This window comes from Camellia sinensis, chromosome 2, assembly GCF_055761805.1.
Source record: "Camellia sinensis isolate YWXY chromosome 2, ASM5576180v1, whole genome shotgun sequence".
Taxonomy (NCBI): Eukaryota; Viridiplantae; Streptophyta; class Magnoliopsida; order Ericales; family Theaceae; genus Camellia; species Camellia sinensis.
The window spans coordinates 42,444,277-42,463,595 of NC_138962.1; the positions used below are offsets into that span (position 1 = coordinate 42,444,277).

General features: G+C 35.4%; 1 protein-coding gene, 1 long non-coding RNA gene and 1 pseudogene across 3 annotated transcripts in view; all 3 read left to right on the forward strand.

Annotated features, from left to right (window-relative positions):
* The window catches only part of LOC114284605 (disease resistance protein UNI), a 29,879-nt gene extending 21,702 nt beyond the window's left edge, over positions 1–8,177 (forward strand). The window contains exons 2-3 of the mRNA XM_082914222.1: positions 2,120–5,606; positions 6,571–8,177. Of these exons, the coding sequence (XP_082770348.1) occupies positions 2,134–4,461 (2,328 nt within the window). The 5' untranslated portion in view covers positions 2,120–2,133 and the 3' untranslated portion in view covers positions 4,462–5,606; positions 6,571–8,177. The remainder of the gene's footprint in view (positions 1–2,119; positions 5,607–6,570) is intronic.
* Positions 8,178–10,951: 2,774 nt separating this feature from the next.
* LOC114284572 (uncharacterized) lies at positions 10,952–18,971 on the forward strand (annotated as a pseudogene). The gene is made up of 10 exons (XR_014362811.1): positions 10,952–11,368; positions 12,620–12,684; positions 12,763–12,824; positions 12,931–14,129; positions 14,255–14,310; positions 17,502–17,574; positions 17,659–17,841; positions 17,927–18,182; positions 18,255–18,456; positions 18,544–18,971. The product of XR_014362811.1 is annotated as an uncharacterized LOC114284572 (transcript).
* Positions 16,184–16,476, forward strand: LOC145819997 (uncharacterized). Its single transcript, XR_014360852.1, has 2 exons — positions 16,184–16,316; positions 16,428–16,476. It is a non-coding gene; the product is annotated as an uncharacterized LOC145819997 (long non-coding RNA).
* Positions 18,972–19,319: the final 348 nt, after the last annotated feature.

The window sequence follows — 19,319 nt, forward strand, 5'->3', positions numbered from 1 at the left end:
TTATTGAAGAACTATTTTTATCAAATTTTTATTTGATAAAAGATGAGATCAGAGATGGTCTTAGAATAACCCCCCAACAATACCATATTGATCCCCGACTCCTTTACCTGTTTCTGATTTTTCGGCTTCGCTCTGGCTCTGGCTCTGGCTCTCGCTCTCACGGCGGATCTCAGGGGGTTGCGTAGATCTCAGCTCTCTGGCACGGTTGAGGAAATCTCAAAGTTGGATTCAGTGATTTTAGTTGACCTGTCTGGATCTCTCTCTATATATGCTTGTATTCCATCCATTTTTCAAACTTTTCATTAAATCATAGGGTATAATATACAGATATATAATTATTATCATTCTTTTTCTTTGCTTTTCGATAGAATTTGTACAACCTACCTTTCTTTTTGTATCTATGAATCCATTCTGTTTGATTGAGTTTTCATATTCTAGGGTGATAGTTTTGTTAACTAGGGTGGGTCTTTGGTCTGGTGGTTATGTGGTGTTGGGTTCAACTCTCACTTTGTGAGGTCTGGGGTTCAAGTCAGGAGTTTGATAGTATTTGTTTCTTCGGGCTTGTATGTAGCAATTAGTGATTGTTGGGCTTAGGCTTGGTAATTGATTATTAGGTTTGGTGACTTTTTAGTTATTGTTGGGCTGGAGGTCTCGGGTTCAACTCGAGTAGCTCTTTCATGATAGAATTTTCTCTTCTTGCTGACTCTAATGGTGTGACTGAACCTCGATACCACATTCATCAAAGAGATACTAATAAAATTTTCCCCAAGCGAGTTCGCCACCAACTGTAGTGGCACCATCTGCTAAAATTTGCCCTTTTTGAATGCATCTACCCCGCTGAACTTGGAGTTTTTGATGCATACATGTATTTTTGTTGGACCGTTGTACATAACTAATGGAATGTTTAGAGTATCTCCATTACCTGATAAAATGATCTTGTCAGTATCGGTATAAATGATCTTTCCCTTGGAGTTTGATACTTTATGGTAGTATTTGTTTCTCTCCATTATGCGGTTGTATGATTGTTGGGCATGGCTTGGTAATTGGTTGTTAGGTTTGGTGACTTTCTAGCTTTTGTTGGGTTGGTGGTCTGTCTGATGTAATATTTGTCATATTTGTAATTACTTTATTAGTGATTGACAAAAATAAAATAAAATTGATAGTTTTTTCTCTTTTGTTTGGTGAATTGAACACTGGTTGGTTTGTTTTGGTGCAAGTCGACAGAAAATCGAGTATGTCAATTTGATGGCAAATTCTACACCCTTAAACTTTGTTATCTTTGGGCTTTAAATCAGCATAAAGTTGATTTTCTGTGATTTTTATAGTTTTCTAAATTTATTTTTTCTTAAAAAATAGAAAATGGAAACTGATTTAAAAATTTGTCAGACAAATTGTTTTTGATTTTTTTTTAAAACACCCCATGTTTTCTTGTTTTTTTTAAATTTTTTTTTTTAAATTTATAGTTTTCTTGTTTTGTTTTTATTTTATTAAATAATTTCTTAGAGGAAAGTGAGTATGGATACCTGCCTATTCATGATCAAACCAGAAGCTTGGCTGTTGTGGACTGATGTAGTGCTAGGCGACCAATTTCTATGATTAGAATATAAAATAGAAGCAAATGCTAAATTAAAGAAAAATTATATTTCTTAAAAGTTGCAGAAGCATTTTTCCACATGTACATATTTGGTTCTCATCCGCTTCAGCTTGAACACCATATTTATATGTAATTTGTTCCAAATATGGCAACTTCATGGCAGAATTTTCTCTTTCCATGTAGAGGTTTTGTGAGTTTAGGTGTCAAGTGGTTCAAACTCTATAGCTGTTATACATCTCATTCTTGTTTGTGTTTGTAATCATCCACCTATCTGAAGCTTAGAAACAACATCAGGGAGAAAAATTCTTGAACAACATAAATGTCTGGCCATTTTTACTAATATCTATTTATAGGATTACCTTTTTGTCAGTGATTGACATTCTAATATTTTCAGGTGAATATGAAGTCAATTTGTATATATTAGCATTATTTTCTTTCTCTTTCTTTTGTTTTTTAAAATCAAATTTCAAATTGCTTTCTAATTAACATTGAAATTTTCTTTCTCTGCAATTTCTGTATTTGCAGGAACTGACCACACCATGGAATTCTTGGGTTCCATTTTTGAAATTGGGAAGAATGCGTTGGAAGCAACTGGAAAATGGGTTGTAAATATCAATAGCCTTGATGCAAACATGAAAAATCTCAAAAGAAAGATAGAGTACTTGAGCTGTCAAGAGGATGATATAAATACAGAACTGAGCAGTGCAGAGCGGTCATTGAAAAGACGAAAGAAAGAAGTTGAAGTTTGGCTCGGAGATGTGAAAACGTTAAAAGGTGATGTGCGAACTTTGCAAAGACTTGAGGAAGAAGTAGTTGGATGGAAGTATGTCTTCTCACGTGCACGGTTGAGAAAGCTTGTCGTGGAGAAGATTCAAGAGGTGGAAGAATTGCAAGTGAAGGGTAGATTTGCTAATGGTTTACTGATTGATGCACTACCAACTAGTGGATGGTCCAGACCAACAATGGGATCTTTTGGTGAAACCACAAGTGAAAGGAACATTGAGAAAGTTTGGGAATACTTAATGGATGATGAGGTTAGAACAATTGGTATGTTCGGAATGGGGGGAGTCGGCAAAACAACCATCATGAAGAACATTAATAGTCGACTCTTGAATGAAACTTGTAACTTTGATGATGTTATTTGGGTCACTGTATCTAAAGCATTCAACATTAGCAAACTACAGAGTAACATAGCTAAGGCACTGAATCTTGATTTTTCGGATTACGAGGATGAAAAGAGAATAGCATCAGAATTATACGCAATCCTTTCTCGAAAGAAGAGGTATGTGCTCATCTTAGATGATCTATGGGAAGCGTTTCCTATGGAGAAGGTGGGTATTCCTGAACCGACCAGATCTAATGGCTGTAAACTAGTTTTGAGTACACGATTCTTTGAAGTGTGTAAAAAAATGGAGTGCAGGCCTGTCAAAGTGGAGCTTCTCTCAGAAGAAGAAGCGCTAAATTTATTTATGAGTAAGGTTGAAGAAGGTCAGACAGCGCTTATTCCTGAAGTGAAAGAAATTGCAAGAAAAGTTGCCAAAGAATGTATGGGACTGCCCCTTGCAATCATTACCTTGGCCGGAAGTATGCGGGGAGTAAATGACATTCATGAGTGGAGAAATACATTAAATCAATTGATAAGCTCAACAAAACAGATCAGTGACATTGAAAATGTAGTGTTTGAGCTACTAAAGTTTTGTTATAGTCGCCTAAAAGATGAAAAGCTCCAATACTGTTTCTTGTATTGTGCATTGTATCCACGAGATCATATCATCCCTAGGAAAGAGCTGATAGAGTATTGGATATCTGAGGGACTAATAGCTGAGGTGAACAGTATAGAAGTAATGTTCAACACCGGTCACGCTATATTGAATAAACTCGTAAATACCTGCTTGTTGGAGAGTGAGAAGGTACATATGACAGAATGTGTGAGGATGCATGATTTGATCAGAGATATGGCTCTCAAAATAACAAAAACGAGTCCTAGATTCATGGTACAATCTGGTGAGGGATTAGAAAGAGTACCATATGCAAACTGGTCTGAGGAACTTGAGACAGTTTCCTTAATGTATAACACGATAAGAGAACTTACTTTTAAACCACCCATTTGCCATCAGCTCACAACCTTACTATTGGGACATATTCCATTAAGAAAGATTTCAGATTCTTTCTTTACACCTATGCATCGTCTTAAGATGCTGGATTTGTCCAACACCCACATACAGTATCTGCCAGAGTCCATCTCCAACTTGGTGAATTTGCATGCGCTCTTACTAGTGAATTGTGTGTGCTTAGAGTATGTGCCGTCACTGGTGAAGCTGAAGGCATTAAAAGAGTTCAAACTGAATAGAAGTCTGATTGGAGAAGTACCCCAAGGTATGGAAGAATTGGTTAATCTTAGAAATCTCGACCTCTCCTTCAATAAAAGCCTTCATATGCTTCCTTGCTGGAACTTATGCAGACTCTCCCAACTTCAAATCCTTAGAATTGAAGGGTCAGGAGCTTTTGTGTCAGCACAAGAGGTCTTTGGCTACTTGACGCAATTAAAAGTTCTTGGTGCTCAGTTTCTCAATGTGCAGGAGCTTACCAGTTATGTGACATCTCAACAATGCCAAACCTTGGAAAACTACCGCCTTATAGTGGGAAATAATTTTGAATATATAGACAACTCTGTGGGGAAAGAAGTTCATGCGATCAGTTTTGACTCTAAACCTTTTGGTTGTGGAGTTGATTCATTGGTGCTTCCCAGCAACATAGAATACTTTGGGATTACAAGATGCGAGGATCTCATTAGCTTATCAGATATTCTGTCCTTGAGGGATGCCGGTCATTTGAGAATTGTCTTCTCCAATACTGTAATGGGATAGAATCCATCTTTTCATCATCATCCTTCTCAGAAGATTGCCAGATCCCACTAGGAATTGTTGAGGAATTACGACTTCTTGATTTACCCAGATTTAGGGTACTCTTTGATGGAGTTGTTCCACCACACAACATTTCCTTTAACCTTAAGAAGTTGTACTTCTATAGATGTTCCAGTGTCAAGAATATTTTTCCTGCCATGTTGTTGCAGAACTTCCCTAACCTTGAGGAACTAACCGTATCTGATTGTGAGAATGTTGAAGAAATAATAGTAGAAGTAGAGATGAGATATCAGGGCCATCATCAAGATGATAGCAATATAATCACACTCCGAAATTTGAAGAGTTTACGACTAGGAAAGCTACCAATGCTGAAGAACATATATAAGGGCATAATGGTTTGTGAATCTCTGCAAGATATTCTTGTACATAGTTGTCCCAGGTTAGGGAGACTGCCTCTTTCTTTCCACATGAATAGTGGGCATGCATCAGCACCTCCTGGTCAGCACATTAGGGGAGATGAAGAGTGGTGGGAATATCTGCAATGGGATGATCCCCACACCAAAACCACTCTTCAGCCTTTGTTTGTTCCATTTCACAAGGTAAATATCATTATATCGTGTCTGATTAAAAATTTGGCAAACTATATTCAAATCAATCATTGACAAAGGCCATACCTTTTGAGAGAGGTAGCTAGTTTTAATAAATTTCATCGGGGAGTACTTTTTTATTATTATTTATAATCATGTATTATTCCTTGTTTAATGTTGCACTAAGAATTTTGTGAACTCTTTGGCTTGTGGTTTTGGATTCATTTAAGTGCAGTAAGTGACCTTCCACCACATGCAGTAATTTTTTTTTATATATGTATATAATCTGTTTGAAAATTGTTTTAAACGTGGATGAAATCCTCACTTTGTTATTATGAAAATAAAATGTTTTAATACTTTCTTGTGTTTATGTTAAATGATCAGGATCAAATATTAAGCTATCAAAATCATTTGTGATTAACTGTTTTATTGCTATCAAAATGTTTTATAAAGCTCATTGTGGATTTATAAATTTTATCAGGAGCATGGTTCTAGTTTGACAATGATTTGTACACTAAGCCAATGCGGTTCAGTGTTGGCACATAAACTAGTTTCTTTTAGGCTCTTAGTTGCAGGAATCGTCCAACTAGGTGACGATTCTGAATAAGAATGGCGATTCTGAGTAAGAATCGCGATTCCGTGTTTCTTAGAGAGAAATGTGTAGGAATCGCGTTTCTGTGCAAAGAGAAACGCGATTCAGTCCAAGACGGGGTCGTAAAGGGGAGAGAGAGAGAGAGAGAGAGAGAGAGAGAGAGAAACCCTAGCCTTCCATGTCGAAATGAGAGGAAGAAGGGTTTTTTAGAGAAACTTACAGTGAACAATGGTAGGGTTTCTCAGACACATCTTCGATTCAGTCAACGAAGATAGCCTTCGATCTCTGTTACATCTCCTCTGATCTGGTCACGATCTCCGCTGATCTGGTCACGATCTCCTCTTCACTCTCTGTCTTCATCTCTCTTGATCTCCTCTTCTGCCTCTCTCGATCTCCTCTGATCTGGTCGTCTTCGTCTTCTTCTTCCTCTCTCTCTCTCTCTCTCTTTCGTCGATCAGATCTGTCCCCTCCCGTTTGTAACTAATGAGTATAATAAATAATATAATTTGTTATATTTAAATAATATAATTATAATATAATTCGTTATATAATAAATAATATAATTTGTTGTATAATAAATCTAATTAAATCATATATAATAAAAAAATTTAATAAAATTTATAAAATAAATCATCCAATTTTTTATTAATTATTTTAACATATTTTATTATTCCTTATTTGTTATATTTTTTTATTTATAATATATATATCAATTAAAAATAAAAAAATAAATTAACAATAACATATTATTTAAAAAATATAACAAATAAATAAAATAATTAATGTGTATTATAAAAAAATATTTATGAAAAAACTTCTAATCTGTATTAATATATATATATATATATATTACCGCTCCCCGGGGCGCTCCCAACCTAAGATACTTCTATCAGCTCACGCTTTCCCGCTCCCACTTCGTGCAACTAAGTTTAGGCTTTAACCACATAGTTGAATGTGATTTTCAGCCTTGTCATGAGCCAATGTAGCTGTACTCACTAAAATTTGAATTTGTGTATTGAACCATTGAATTTTGATTGTCTGTATTATTTAATTTGTTGAGACATTGAATGGTGAATCCTATGAGTTTTTGAACCGTATGATTATTGAATTTACCTTATTGGAATTGTTTTACTTAAATGACAACTGAATTGCATGATTTCAAATTTCATTTCTCAAAATCTTACGAGTCGCAATTTGATTCACGATTCGATCCACCATTTTTATAAAATTGATATGAATCTATGGGTGAATCTATTTTGAAAGTGAATCTCTAGTGAATTGCACGATTCACAATCGATTCACGATTCGATTCACTTTTTATGATTCATGCAATTTTTGAAATTATTGTGTCTGACACTCTTCTTTTCTCTATCTTTTTAGTGAAAATGACATAATACAACTTGTAACAACGTTTAATACCAAACTAACCAACATATATACATGATTTGTTGTTATTTTAGTGATCATGGAGTTTTTAATAGAATCTAATCAGATTCAGTCAGACTCAATATATTTGTAACGTTTCTTCCCATTTTTTTTCCCTTTAAAAAATCATAATATATCTTTTAAAGATATTTAAGATTAATGTTACAGTATGAATTATCTATTGTTATTTTATTAAATTCAATATAGTTGAATATTACATGTGTGAGGTCAGTTATACCTTTTAAAATATTTTAGGATTTAAAATAAAAGATTCTAAATAATTCTTTCTTATTATTTGCTCACTGTTACTTTTGTATGCTTATTGTCCAAATATCAATATTGTTGTTTATTATTGTTATTTTGAAAATTGATGGTTATTATCTTTATTAAGAACGGTTGATAAGAAATATCTAAAAAATAAAAAAGGTAAGATGGTGATCTTACATAGGAATCTTTGTTAACTTCTTACCTATTAAACTGCGTGATTATCATTCAAAATAATATTTTTATTGATTTAAGTCTAAATATTTCATATTCATAAGATATATTTAACATCTAAATGTGTAGATATATGTTTTTAAGTAATTTATAAAAGTGACTAAATCTTTAAAATTCGCAATTTGATTCGCGATTCGGTATGAAGTCATTTCGATTCACGATACGAATTCTAATTTGACAGCTATAAGGTTTATATAAAATCATTACTTATTGAAATACATAATTTACTTATATTTGATATGATTAGTTGTGGTAGATAGTTACTTCTTTTTTTTTTGGGTTTTTTTTGGGTAAGTGCTTACTTACTTCTTCTGTATTACAGTTCTAGAGGAACAATGCCATGCAGTTTATTCTTGGAGTGGAGTGCTGAGTGTTGAAGCTATTCTGCATTATTTTGTTGGGGACATTAGTTTATATTTTAATTATAGAACCCTAATTTATTTGGTGTAATGGATTGTTGTGAAACTTTGTGACATGCTCTGACATGTTATGCTCCACTTGGACTGAACTTGTGGATTGTCGTTATCTCTTGTATTGTGGATTAAAGAACTATTGATTTGAGTTTTTTTTGTCATAATTGCCATTATTATGGAATGAAATTGAGTTAGTTTCCTTTAGCTTTGCAAGCTCTGAGGGTGAAGTCTTGTTAGTGTGTGGCGTTGCCACTCACCTAGTTTGGTTGACAGTTGTTCTAAAGAGTAGTCTTTATGCAAAAAAATTTCATGCATATTCATAGATTTCAATTCGAATATACATTCCTCTTTATGCATTTCATCTCATCATTTGTATCTCTGTTGTCTGTACTAACTATATTTGTGTAGTGACTTTGTTGCTTGTCCTTGAGACCCAACTCAACTAATTATGTTCATTTACTGAACTGATGATTTTTTCATTTTCTTCATTTTTATTTATTTATTTTTATTGATCGAGGAAAACAAGTCGAGATTGCAAAACAGGGAGGGAAACATCAAAGGAGAGAGAAAAAGAAAATTCAGGAGGTGGGTGCATAAGTCCATCTAATGATCTCTCTCTTGAACTCTCGGTTGGACTCTTTGTAGTATTGTTTCCAATTTCATTTGTAATCATAATGAAATGCAAAAGTCTGAAACCAGACATATTCACCTAGAATTTTCTAGGTGAGTAGTTGTGTGATGGAGATTAAATTTGTATAATATAAGGTTTTTGTGTAGAATAAATTTGAATTATAAGATAATAATTTTAGATAATTTTTGGATAATTATGTCTGAGTTTGTAATATTACTAAAGAATTTTAACTGAAAAATACAACAATCATGACTATGATTTTCAGTAATTTTTAGTATGTTTGAGATTATATAATTTAAATTTGTCGACTTACTTTTGATTTTTTATTTTTCACAATATTAAAAATTGAGAGGGTGATTGTATTGAGGTCTATCCTATTTGGTGGCATAAAAATGAATTGCAAAAACCGTTTCACATGTACTGCAATGACTTCCAACTACCACAAATTGGAGTCAAAATTCAACACGTAATAGTGATATTATATTATTATTAACACGCAGTATTATGATCGAATGATAAATTAATACATGGAATGAGTGAATCCCACTATAACTACTAATATGTATATTAATAACATATTATGGTTCATTAAGTTATCAGTTGTTGAATTTAATAGTTTAGGAGAATTTAAGTGATATGTGTGATAGCTTGAAAGACAAAGTAAAAAAAGTGTTACCAATAGACGACTTAAGAAAGCAAATTAAACTTTTTATTTTTACTATGTCATGTATATTTAATTGAATAAAAAACTAAGCAAAAATTGATTGAACAATTTATTATTTATCACATAATTGTAGTCTGTAGATTGAATATCAATGAGTGTTTGTGTCTCACAATTGTAACTAATTATCCACATGATTTTGAATAGGGGTGCAACTCGGGCGGGTTCGGTCGGGTTGGGGGTCTGTCCAAGCCCGACCCGAATTGTATTTGGCAGTGCCCAAGCCCGCCCAAGCCCGACCATGAACCCGAGCATTGCTGCCCAAGCCCGACCCGAGCTTTGTATTTTGAGCTCGGGTTAGCCCGAATTGCCCAAATTGCCCGAATTACCCGAATTGCCCGAGTCCAGAAACCTGTAGGTAGATCTAAGGGTAGACATAAAAGATGCTAATCTAATGGTAGAAGACTAACAAAAAATAAATAAAAAATAAAAATTAAGACTAACTCTTTTACTTAATAGAAGACTAACCAAAAAATAAATAAAAAATAAAAATTAAGACTAACTCTTTTACTTAATTTATATATATTATATAATTTATTAAATTATATATATATTATATATTATATAATTTATATAATATATTAAATTCAATTCGGGTTCGGGTTGCTCGGGTTGACCATTGGTTCTGCCCAAGCCCGGCCCGAATTGCAATTCGGGCATCAAAATTTTGCCCAAGCCCGTCCAGATTGCAAGATATAGTTGCCCAAGCCCTAAAAAAACTCGGGCTGGGCTCGGGTTGCTCGGGTTGAGCCCGCCCGAGTTGCACCCCTAATTTTGAATATAGGAGAATTATATAAAAAAATAAACTACTATAATTTGATTTGTGTTTAAATTAGTTACATCTCGTTTTGAATAAACTAAGTTTAAATATATTTTAATGGTTGTTTGAAAACACCTAAAAAAGTCATTTTTTAGTGACTTTTTTCAAAATTATGACAAAATATTTTACTTTTCTAGTTACTCTTGTGTAGATGAATCTAAAATATAATTACTTTGCTTGGTTAGAGTTTTCCAAAAATACTTTTCAGAAAATTCTACTTTCTTATTTTTCGTGTTTTTTTTTTTGTTATTACTGAATTTTTTTACTATTTTAAGCAATTTTTTAAATTTTTGGACATACCTAACATAAATATACCAAAAAAAGTAAAAAATTTGTGAAAAAAATATTTTAAAAATTCACTAAATACCAAAAATATAAAAAAAGTAGAGAATTCAGTACATTTTTTGTATTTGTTAATTTTTTAAAATATTTTTTCACAATTTTTTTACTTTTTAGATACATCTAAGTAAGGTGTATCTAAAAATGTTTAAAAAAAATGTTTAAAATTTTAAAAATATTCATTATAAAAAAAAACACGAAAACCAAAATATTCAATTTTCAAAAAACTTAATCCAAAAAACTCAAATCAAACATACTGATTTTTTTTTTGAAATTCCAAAAAAATTTGAAAAATCAAAATAACCCAAAATAGTCAATATTTTTTTGCTTATTTCTGAACTTTTTTTAATTTTTAATTTTTTTTTTAAAATTCACTAAAGTCGAAAATAGGCACCAAAAAAAAAAGAGAGTACCAATTAAGCAAACCCAAACACCTACTAAAACTCCATAAATTGTTAAATCACAGCCCTAATTGCATACTCATGTTTCAAATGATAAAAGGCAGCAATAATAAACAGGGGAAGCATGGGGAAGCATCAATACCTTTAGCTTTAAGGGGAAAAGTGAAATTACAGATATGCCCTGGATTCTGTTATCTGCAACTTCCTTCTGAAGATGAGAGAACCTTGTAACGGCTACTCACAGAGAACTTTGTCAGGTGTTTAAAATTCTCTCTCTCTCTCTCTCTCTCTCTCTCTCTCTCTCATCGGAAGAAATGGAGGAGAAACCCCAATTGTCGATCATCAATATTGAAGAAGATGGAGGTGGTGGGGAGGAGGAGGAGGAGTTATACGAGAAGATCAAAGCGGCCAAGTTCGTGGACTTCACAGCCTCCTCCGATCCCTACACTCCCGATGATCGTTACTGGTTCTGTCTGCGTGTCGGTACGTGTTTGTTTCCTCATCCCCACCCACATCATTCACTTAATTTCCAGATTTTGTTTATTTGTTTATTTTTAACTTTGTGTTTTTCTTGTTGAGGGTTTGATTTTGATTCATGTGTGTATGTACTAATCTATGTCACAGCTCTGCTTTCATGTCTACTGATTGGTTTGTTTGTTTAGTTAATCATTCTTTTGTTTAGTTAGCTCTGATTTTATCTAAATATGAGGATTCCCTTCTGTCCAAAATCGGCCCATCACATACCATTTTAATAATTTGAATGGTTCATTTTGTTAGACATTTCGTGTATTTCATTCACAAAAAATTAGGTCGACCCGATAATTATTACTTGTTCAATTTATGGTGTTTTTGCAAAAAAATGAATGACAATTATGTTTTTAAAAATGAACCATATATTTTTTTGATAAAAAAATAATAAATTGAACCGGATTGATTTATTTATTTTTTGGATAAAATAAATGAAAATACCCGACAAAATAAACGGTTCAGATTATTAAAACGGAACCTGGAGTGGCCCCATAAGCCCAAACAGCCCCCCTCCTCCTTAAAAGAAATGGGCTTTCTTTTTCTTTGATTTTCACTTTCCCTTACCAATCTGCACCAGGGTTACAAATTTGAGCTTCTATTAGGCTTTGGTTGGATTATGGATAAATTTAGATTATATTTTACATTTAACTCTTTTTTCCTTTCTTCTTTCCAAATTTTTATTTAAATCCATGATCTAAACACACAGTCAAGAACCTGGTTCTTATCACCCTTGGACTTTTTATTTTTTAACTCTCTCTCTTTCTTTCTTTCTTTTTTTATATTATTTATTTATTTTTTCATCTTTTAAATTTAGTAGACTCTATTTGATTGCCGAGAAAATTGAAGAAAGAGGGAAATTGGTTAATGAGGTGTTGCATCTTTTAAAGGCTATAACTTTACTTTTCTGTTCTAGATCTAGAGAGACACACACACACACATATTATTCCAAAAGCTTATGGATAGGTCTGATTACCCATTTTTTCTTGTGGTATATATGTGTCAAAGTTACAATGTTTGATCTTTCTTGTTGCATTTCCTTCATTATCTAAAATTTGGATTTTCAAGCTAAAATGTGCCAATTAACCTCCATATGTTCTCTGTGTAGCCTGAAAATATCAACCATTGGCTTGGATATGCATATACTATTTTCCAAATAAGCAATCTTTAATACCTTGTGTGACTCTTATCTCTTCAATTACGTCACAGGATGTGATCAAAAGCATGAAGAAGAAATGGACCCTGAAGCAATATCCAAAAGCTTTGTTCTTCGGGTTGGTTAGATGTTGTCCTTTTTGTTAAATGGTGTAGTTGATAGGTTAATCTAGAGTTTGACACATTGATTCAAACAGGTCATGGCAGCCAGGAGTCCCAGTATCCGACTTCACAAAGCACTAAACAAAAAGGCTTCTAGGTACTAAAAAAAAGCTTTTAAATGGATGAATTCGAATTTTTATCATTTTATTTCTGTGGTCTATGTAATTTTAATTTTCACTAACACCCTTTACTTGATCTTTTAGTGTGAATGAGAAATGCCCAGTTTCAGTTCCAGCAAAACCTTCAAAGTCTAGAATATCAAGATTAGCAGTGATTTCTTCATTTTCTCAGAAAATGGGTGATGCAAGAGGGAAAGATAAGCCTCTTTCCAAGCTCAGTTCAACCCCAAATCCTAGGGTCAAGCAAGTTGCGGCCAAGTACTTAACTACTACCAGGAACAAAAATTGCCTTCTCAATCCAAACCCCTTTCGAAGTGTTCAGAACCTGAAGCCAACAAACATTGCAGAACCAAAAAATAGAACAGTAGCAAAGGCTTTGGTTTTCCAGTCCCCAAAGAAAGTCATCAGCATAAAAACTTCATCAGAATTGCGTACTCCTTTAAAGAAGATTTGTGAAGGGATGAAGAGGCTTGAGATAACCAGTCAAAGGAAGCGTATATTGGGGTATTCTAACAAATCATCGAAGGACATTAGACGCGATCCTGACAAATCATTGCCTTTGAATCCTTCTAGAAGAAAACTAAGTGCTTACAAGGACAAAAGCAAGGCCAAGGAATTGTTTAGGCCTCCAAATTGCAAGGAGAAGGGAAATAAATCTTTAAGATGTATCAAGAAGGGAAATAAACCTTGCAATTCTATGCCCAAGGAAACGGTTGAAAATGACTTAAGCGGAGATTGACATGAAATCAAGGGACAGCTTGGTATTAGGTAGTTCAAGGATTACTGAAGGAAATGCTTGTGAGGAATGGTTGTCAACTGATAAAACATCAGGAAATTTGGATGCCATAAATTCTACTCGAGAAGAAGCCGTTACTTGCTTAGAGGTAGTGCCACTAACAAAGAATTCAGACATGGTGTTGTCAGATGCCTCAAGAGGCGAAATGAACACCTCATCAAACTCTGAAGAAGGGAGTTTGGAAGAAAATGATTTCCCCAAATTTGAAGAAAACTCTGAAGGGGGCAATGAGAGCAGTGAAGGAATTGACAAGGAAGGAAAAACAAAAGCAAGTTCGGAGAAGAGAGAAAGCCCAGAAGACCACAACACTGAATCTGAAAATTTAGGAGTAATAGGAAATGAATGTGAAGCTGTGGACAGCGATGACAAAGAAAATGCTTACAGTGATGACAAAGAAAATGCTTTGGCCTCTGATGGTAACAGGTGTGAGGCTAGTTATGGAAGAAAAATACTTTGCAAGCGGGAGCCAAATGAAATTACTAAAAAGGTTCTATTTCTTTTTCTCGTGTTCTAGAATAACAAGAACTTTATCACATATAATTTTCTGTTTCATATTAGATGGTTCCATCATCTCATTATTTTGGTTATCTTATACTTTTGAAATTAATGTAGGTTAACCAAACACAGGACAAAAAATTGAAAGAAGGGCTCATTGTAGATACAACTGTGTAAAAATTTATGTATTATTGATTGATATATATTGATATCTATTACAATGATTCATGATTCCTATATATAGAAGAGGGTGAGTGTGTGTAGTAGGTAAGGAGTAGGTGAAGTGGATGTGGTAGTGGTGTAGTGGGTTAGGTTTAGTGGAGTAGGTGAGGTGGTAGTGGTGTAGTGGGTTAGGTTTAGTGGAGTAGGTTTAAGTGGGTGAAGTAGGTGGAGAGTAGGTGGATTTTAACAGCCCCCCGCAAACTCAAGGGGGATAGGAACTAACCAACTTGAGTTTGGAGAGAGTAACAAAACAAGAAAATACATAAAAATAAAAGAGGATAGGAGACACTGTATGGTCGTGTCAGACCATTGGTGAAGACACTGGATGGTGGTGTCATAACGTTGTAGAGGACACTGTATGGGGGTGTCATAACCATGTAGAGGACACTGTATGGTGGTGTCATAACGGTGTAGAGGACACTGGATGGCGGTGTCAGACCGATGTAGAAGACAGTTTATGGGGTCATGTCAGACCGTTGTAGCAGACAATGTTGTGATAGGTGTGGTGACAGTTTACGGAGTCTTGCTGGACCCTTGTAGAAACTAACCGGAATCAATGTCGGGACAGTTTACAGAGTCTTGTCGGACCTATGAAGGAGCTAACCGGAATCAATGTCGGGACAGTTTACAGAGTCTTGTCGGACCCATGAAGGAGCTAACCGGAATCAATGTCGGGACAGTTTACAGAGTCTTGTCGGACCCTTAAAAAGTCGCACCCTCAAAAGGTGTGCCCAATCTTTCAAAAGGTGTGCCATCAAAAGGCGTGCCCAATCCATAAAAAGACGTGCCATCAAAATGCGTTCCCAATCCATAAAAAGACGTGCCATCAAAAGTTGCGCCCTCAAAAGGCGCGCCCACTTCATCAAAAGTCGTGCCCGACAGAAAGCGTCGAGCCATCAAAAGGTGAGCCGGAGACGCGGCGAGGCACGTGAGCGACAGAGTGGCGTGTCGGCCGCGTCGTCAGTGTCGATATAAACCAATGCGGAGGCTGTGCTTGAGGCAGAAGCGAAGAAAAAAAACCTGGGAAAAAACTTCTGAAAAACTCTTCATTTCTGAGAGAGATATTCGTTTTTCTGAGAGATTGCCTCTAAGAGCTGCAAATCTTGAAACACTCCCCTTCCGAACATTATCAGTCTGAAATTGCTATTTCGCTGAAACACTCAGCAACCCAAAAAACATGGCCTCTTCTTCCCGTTCAGCTACCCAGAATATGGCCTCCTCTTCCCGTGGTCTGCTCACGCTCTTTCCAGAATTGAACGAGTCCACAAGAGAAATAACTGGTGCGGTGGCCAGTGAACCGCAACCAAACACCTCTGATTTTGCTCCGTTGAACTTTCCGATGCGGTCGGTGGAGCAAAAAATGGCGGTGCAAACTGATATTGAGGCCAATCAGTATACTCTGAAGTCATGTGTGGAAACCATGACTGCGGTCACAAACCTGTCGCACCGGCTGCAGAGTAGGACAAATGAGGTGCAACAGTTAAACTCCCAGCTGGCTCTGCTCCAACGCATGTATAAGGATGCGCGAGCAGAGATAAGTGTGCTAAAGACAGAAAACAAGGAGCTGAAGCGGAAGGCCACCGTGATGTTCCGATTTGGAGGTCCACCGTATGCTGTAGTGGAGGAGCAGGGAGGAGGCAACTTGCTTGGTGGTCTAGGAAGCACGGAGGCAACACCGGCAAGGACCACCCAGGACGGAGGCAAGAAGAAAAGACCGGCGGCTGAGTAGAGAAGAAAAATCCCACTGTGGGTGTGGTAGTTTTGTTTTTGTTTGTGTGGGTTTTTTTTTTTTTTTTTGATGTAAAAGTGTGATCGGGGTTGATCCCCTGATATGAATAAAATGACAAGGTTGTGGAATGTTGTTGGTGTTATTTTGTGGTGTTGTTTTGTTTAATAAGAAAAATAAAATAAAAGAAAATAATGGATAAAGAAAATAGAGAAAAATATTTGTGGATGGGTGATAAGAAAAACAGCAGTGTGATTTTTTTTTTTTTTTTTTTTTGGTGGAATATAAAATAAATAATAATAAGATAATGGAAAACGGGTGATGCTTACTAACAAGGGATAGGGAAAATATATTATAATAAAATATATATATATATTAAAATAAAAGAAAAGGGTGAAAGAACGTGGATGAAATAAATTAAGAGAAAGGAGAGATATGATTAAAGTGGGTTTGAAAGTGGGAAAAGATGAGAGAGAGGGAGATAGAGTGGGTGCATGATGATGATGTTGGGTCCATGGAGAGAGAGAGAGAGAGGGATGTCCAAGAAGCTTGTGCTTTTGATAGTTACACATTACCCAAGCTGTATGTGAAGATGCATGTTACTGTCTTACACTTCTGCAGGCTTGGTATTCTTTGTGGGGCACTTGCAACACGTGACATTGAAAATTGTATTCGAAAATGATGACATCTCCAACATGAAACGTCTTGGAAGCAGCCCAGGCCTTGTAATCAATATTCCCAATGATGGTTCAACCAGCGGAGTCCCCAACCTTGTACACTGCTGCCATTGGAACCTTCAAGCCAGCAAACATGGCTACCAACAACAGAGCCACAGCTCTACACCCCACACCCAAATCCATGGCTAAGAGAGAGAGAGCAAATCGGGAAAAAAAACAGCAGTGACGAGCAGAAAAGCAGCGCCAGAAACGCCAACGACGACGACGAGTAAGAGTACAACCACGGATATGTGAGAGGCGAGGTGAATGGCGATAGAGGCTAGACGATGATGCGGGTGCCGCCGCCGACATAGCGGAGGAGGGGTGTAAGAAAATGTTGAAGAAGTCAAGGTATGTGTAGAAAATAAGCGGAATAGGTTGAGGTCCGGCGGGCGGCCAAGGCAAGGTTGCCGCCCGCCGGTGAAGCGAGAAATACTAAGGTCTTAACCTTGCTCTGATACCATGTAAAAATTTATGTATTATTGATTGATATATATTGATATCTATTACAATGATTCATGATTCCTATATATAGAAGAGGGTGAGTGTGTAGTAGGTAAGGAGTAGGTGAAGTGGAGGTGGTAGTGGTGTAGTGGGTTAGGTTTAGTGGAGTAGGTGAGGTGGTAGTGGTGTAGTGGGTTAGGTTTAGTGGAGTAGGTTTAAGTGGGTGAAGTAGGTGGAGAGTAGGTGGATTTTAACAAACTGGTTCTCAAGGGGTGAAGTATAAGAAACCAAAACCCACAAATCCCAAGCCTTTCAGGCTAAGGACTGATGTAAGCCGTGTCTTTCCCAAATTAAATATGTACAAAAAAATATGTTCTTGCTTGTCACATCTAATAGAACTGATGATTTTTTAGGAGAGAGGAATTCTTAAGCAAGCAAACTTGGAGAGGACAATGCAAGCACTAGTTCCTCATAAGGAAATTGTAGAAGCAAACTTAGAGAGGAAAATGCAAGCACTAGTTCCTCATAAGGAAATTGTAGTAGCCTCAACACTCCCAAGCAGATGTTTGCACAAAAAGCATGCGAATGAAATCCAAGTGAGCATTTTCTTGTGGGGATTATTCCTTGTATTTATCATGTAATGAATAATACTGAAGCAAGATATTTTGCATTTGATCACAGGGAAATGAGAAGTGCCTCAAACAAAGAAAGTGCAATCATGATACAAATGAAAGCAGTGGAAATGAATTACAGAAAAATTATCAAAAGGATGAACCCATAAGTCATCGTCATTTTCAGTTGTTTACTTATTTATGCACTTCTAAATTCCTCTCTGTTGTTATTGTAAGGTTCAAAAGTTTGAGATTTCCTGAAAAAATTCTTTGTCTTGTAATTTGCAGAAACAGAGTCGAACAGCTTCAGAAGGACAAGCATATCCAAAAATAGCTACTATAACCCCACAGAGATGTTCCAAATCAACACAACAAAACCCTAAACCAATAACCTCCAGACTTGACTATGGCAGAAGGACAAGCATATCCAAAAATAGCTACTATAACCCCACAGAGATGTTCCAAATCAACACAACAAAACCCTAAACCAATAACCTCCAGACTTGACTATGGCAGGGATGTTACTAGTCAAAAATCAGAAAACAGCTTAAGAAAGACAAAGTCATCTTCACAGCATGAACAGTTTATTAGTCCCAAAGGGTGAGTACTACTCTTGGTTTAGTGTTATCTCATCCTCGATTTATGAAAAATTCTCCAGAAGACTGATTTAGCTATACACTTTTTCAGGGTTGCTGCAACGAAGAAGGCAATGGCTTGTGGTAAACAACTCACTGTGATAAAGGAAATATCATCAACAGCTTCAAGGTCCGAGAAAGCAGGAGAGCCAAGCCATAGTGATATTAGCCATGCAAATAAAGCTGCTACTTCTTCTGCTTCCAGGTCAGTGTCACAGGGAAAAAGGCCTTTAACCATTCCAAAGGAGCCAAATTTTCACAACATCCACATACCCAAATGTTGCGCAAGGAAAGTGGCTTAGGCGAAGTGTCGTTATCTTCTTCTTCTTCAATCTTTTATTGAATTATATTTGCTTGTTTAAATTTATTTACTTTCCATTTCATACACAACGCTCTGCAACTTTGTAATAGTTGAGGTAACTAATGTATATGTGTGTATTCATATGCAAAGACATGCAATAAATTGTTTCATTCTTTTAAGTCTGCATCATTTCAGTTTATGAAGTTATGTACTCTGTGTTTTTGCCCCCTTGAACAGTATTTTTTGTGATATATATATAAATATATATATTATTTTGTGGTGTTTACATGTAGAAAGAATCAAGATACTGTTATCTTGACTTTAGACATGGTAGCTTTAAACTTCTTGAAGTAAGCTCACTATGCATGTAATTAACTTGGAAGAAGATAAAGCTAAAACAAAATTGCTTAATCAAATTGTAAATGAAGTCGTTTTTAGTCTATTGATATAATTAATGAAAATTTGACAAAATATATTGACATTTTTTTTTTTTTTTTTATAAAATGGGTGACAAAAAATAAAAGCCA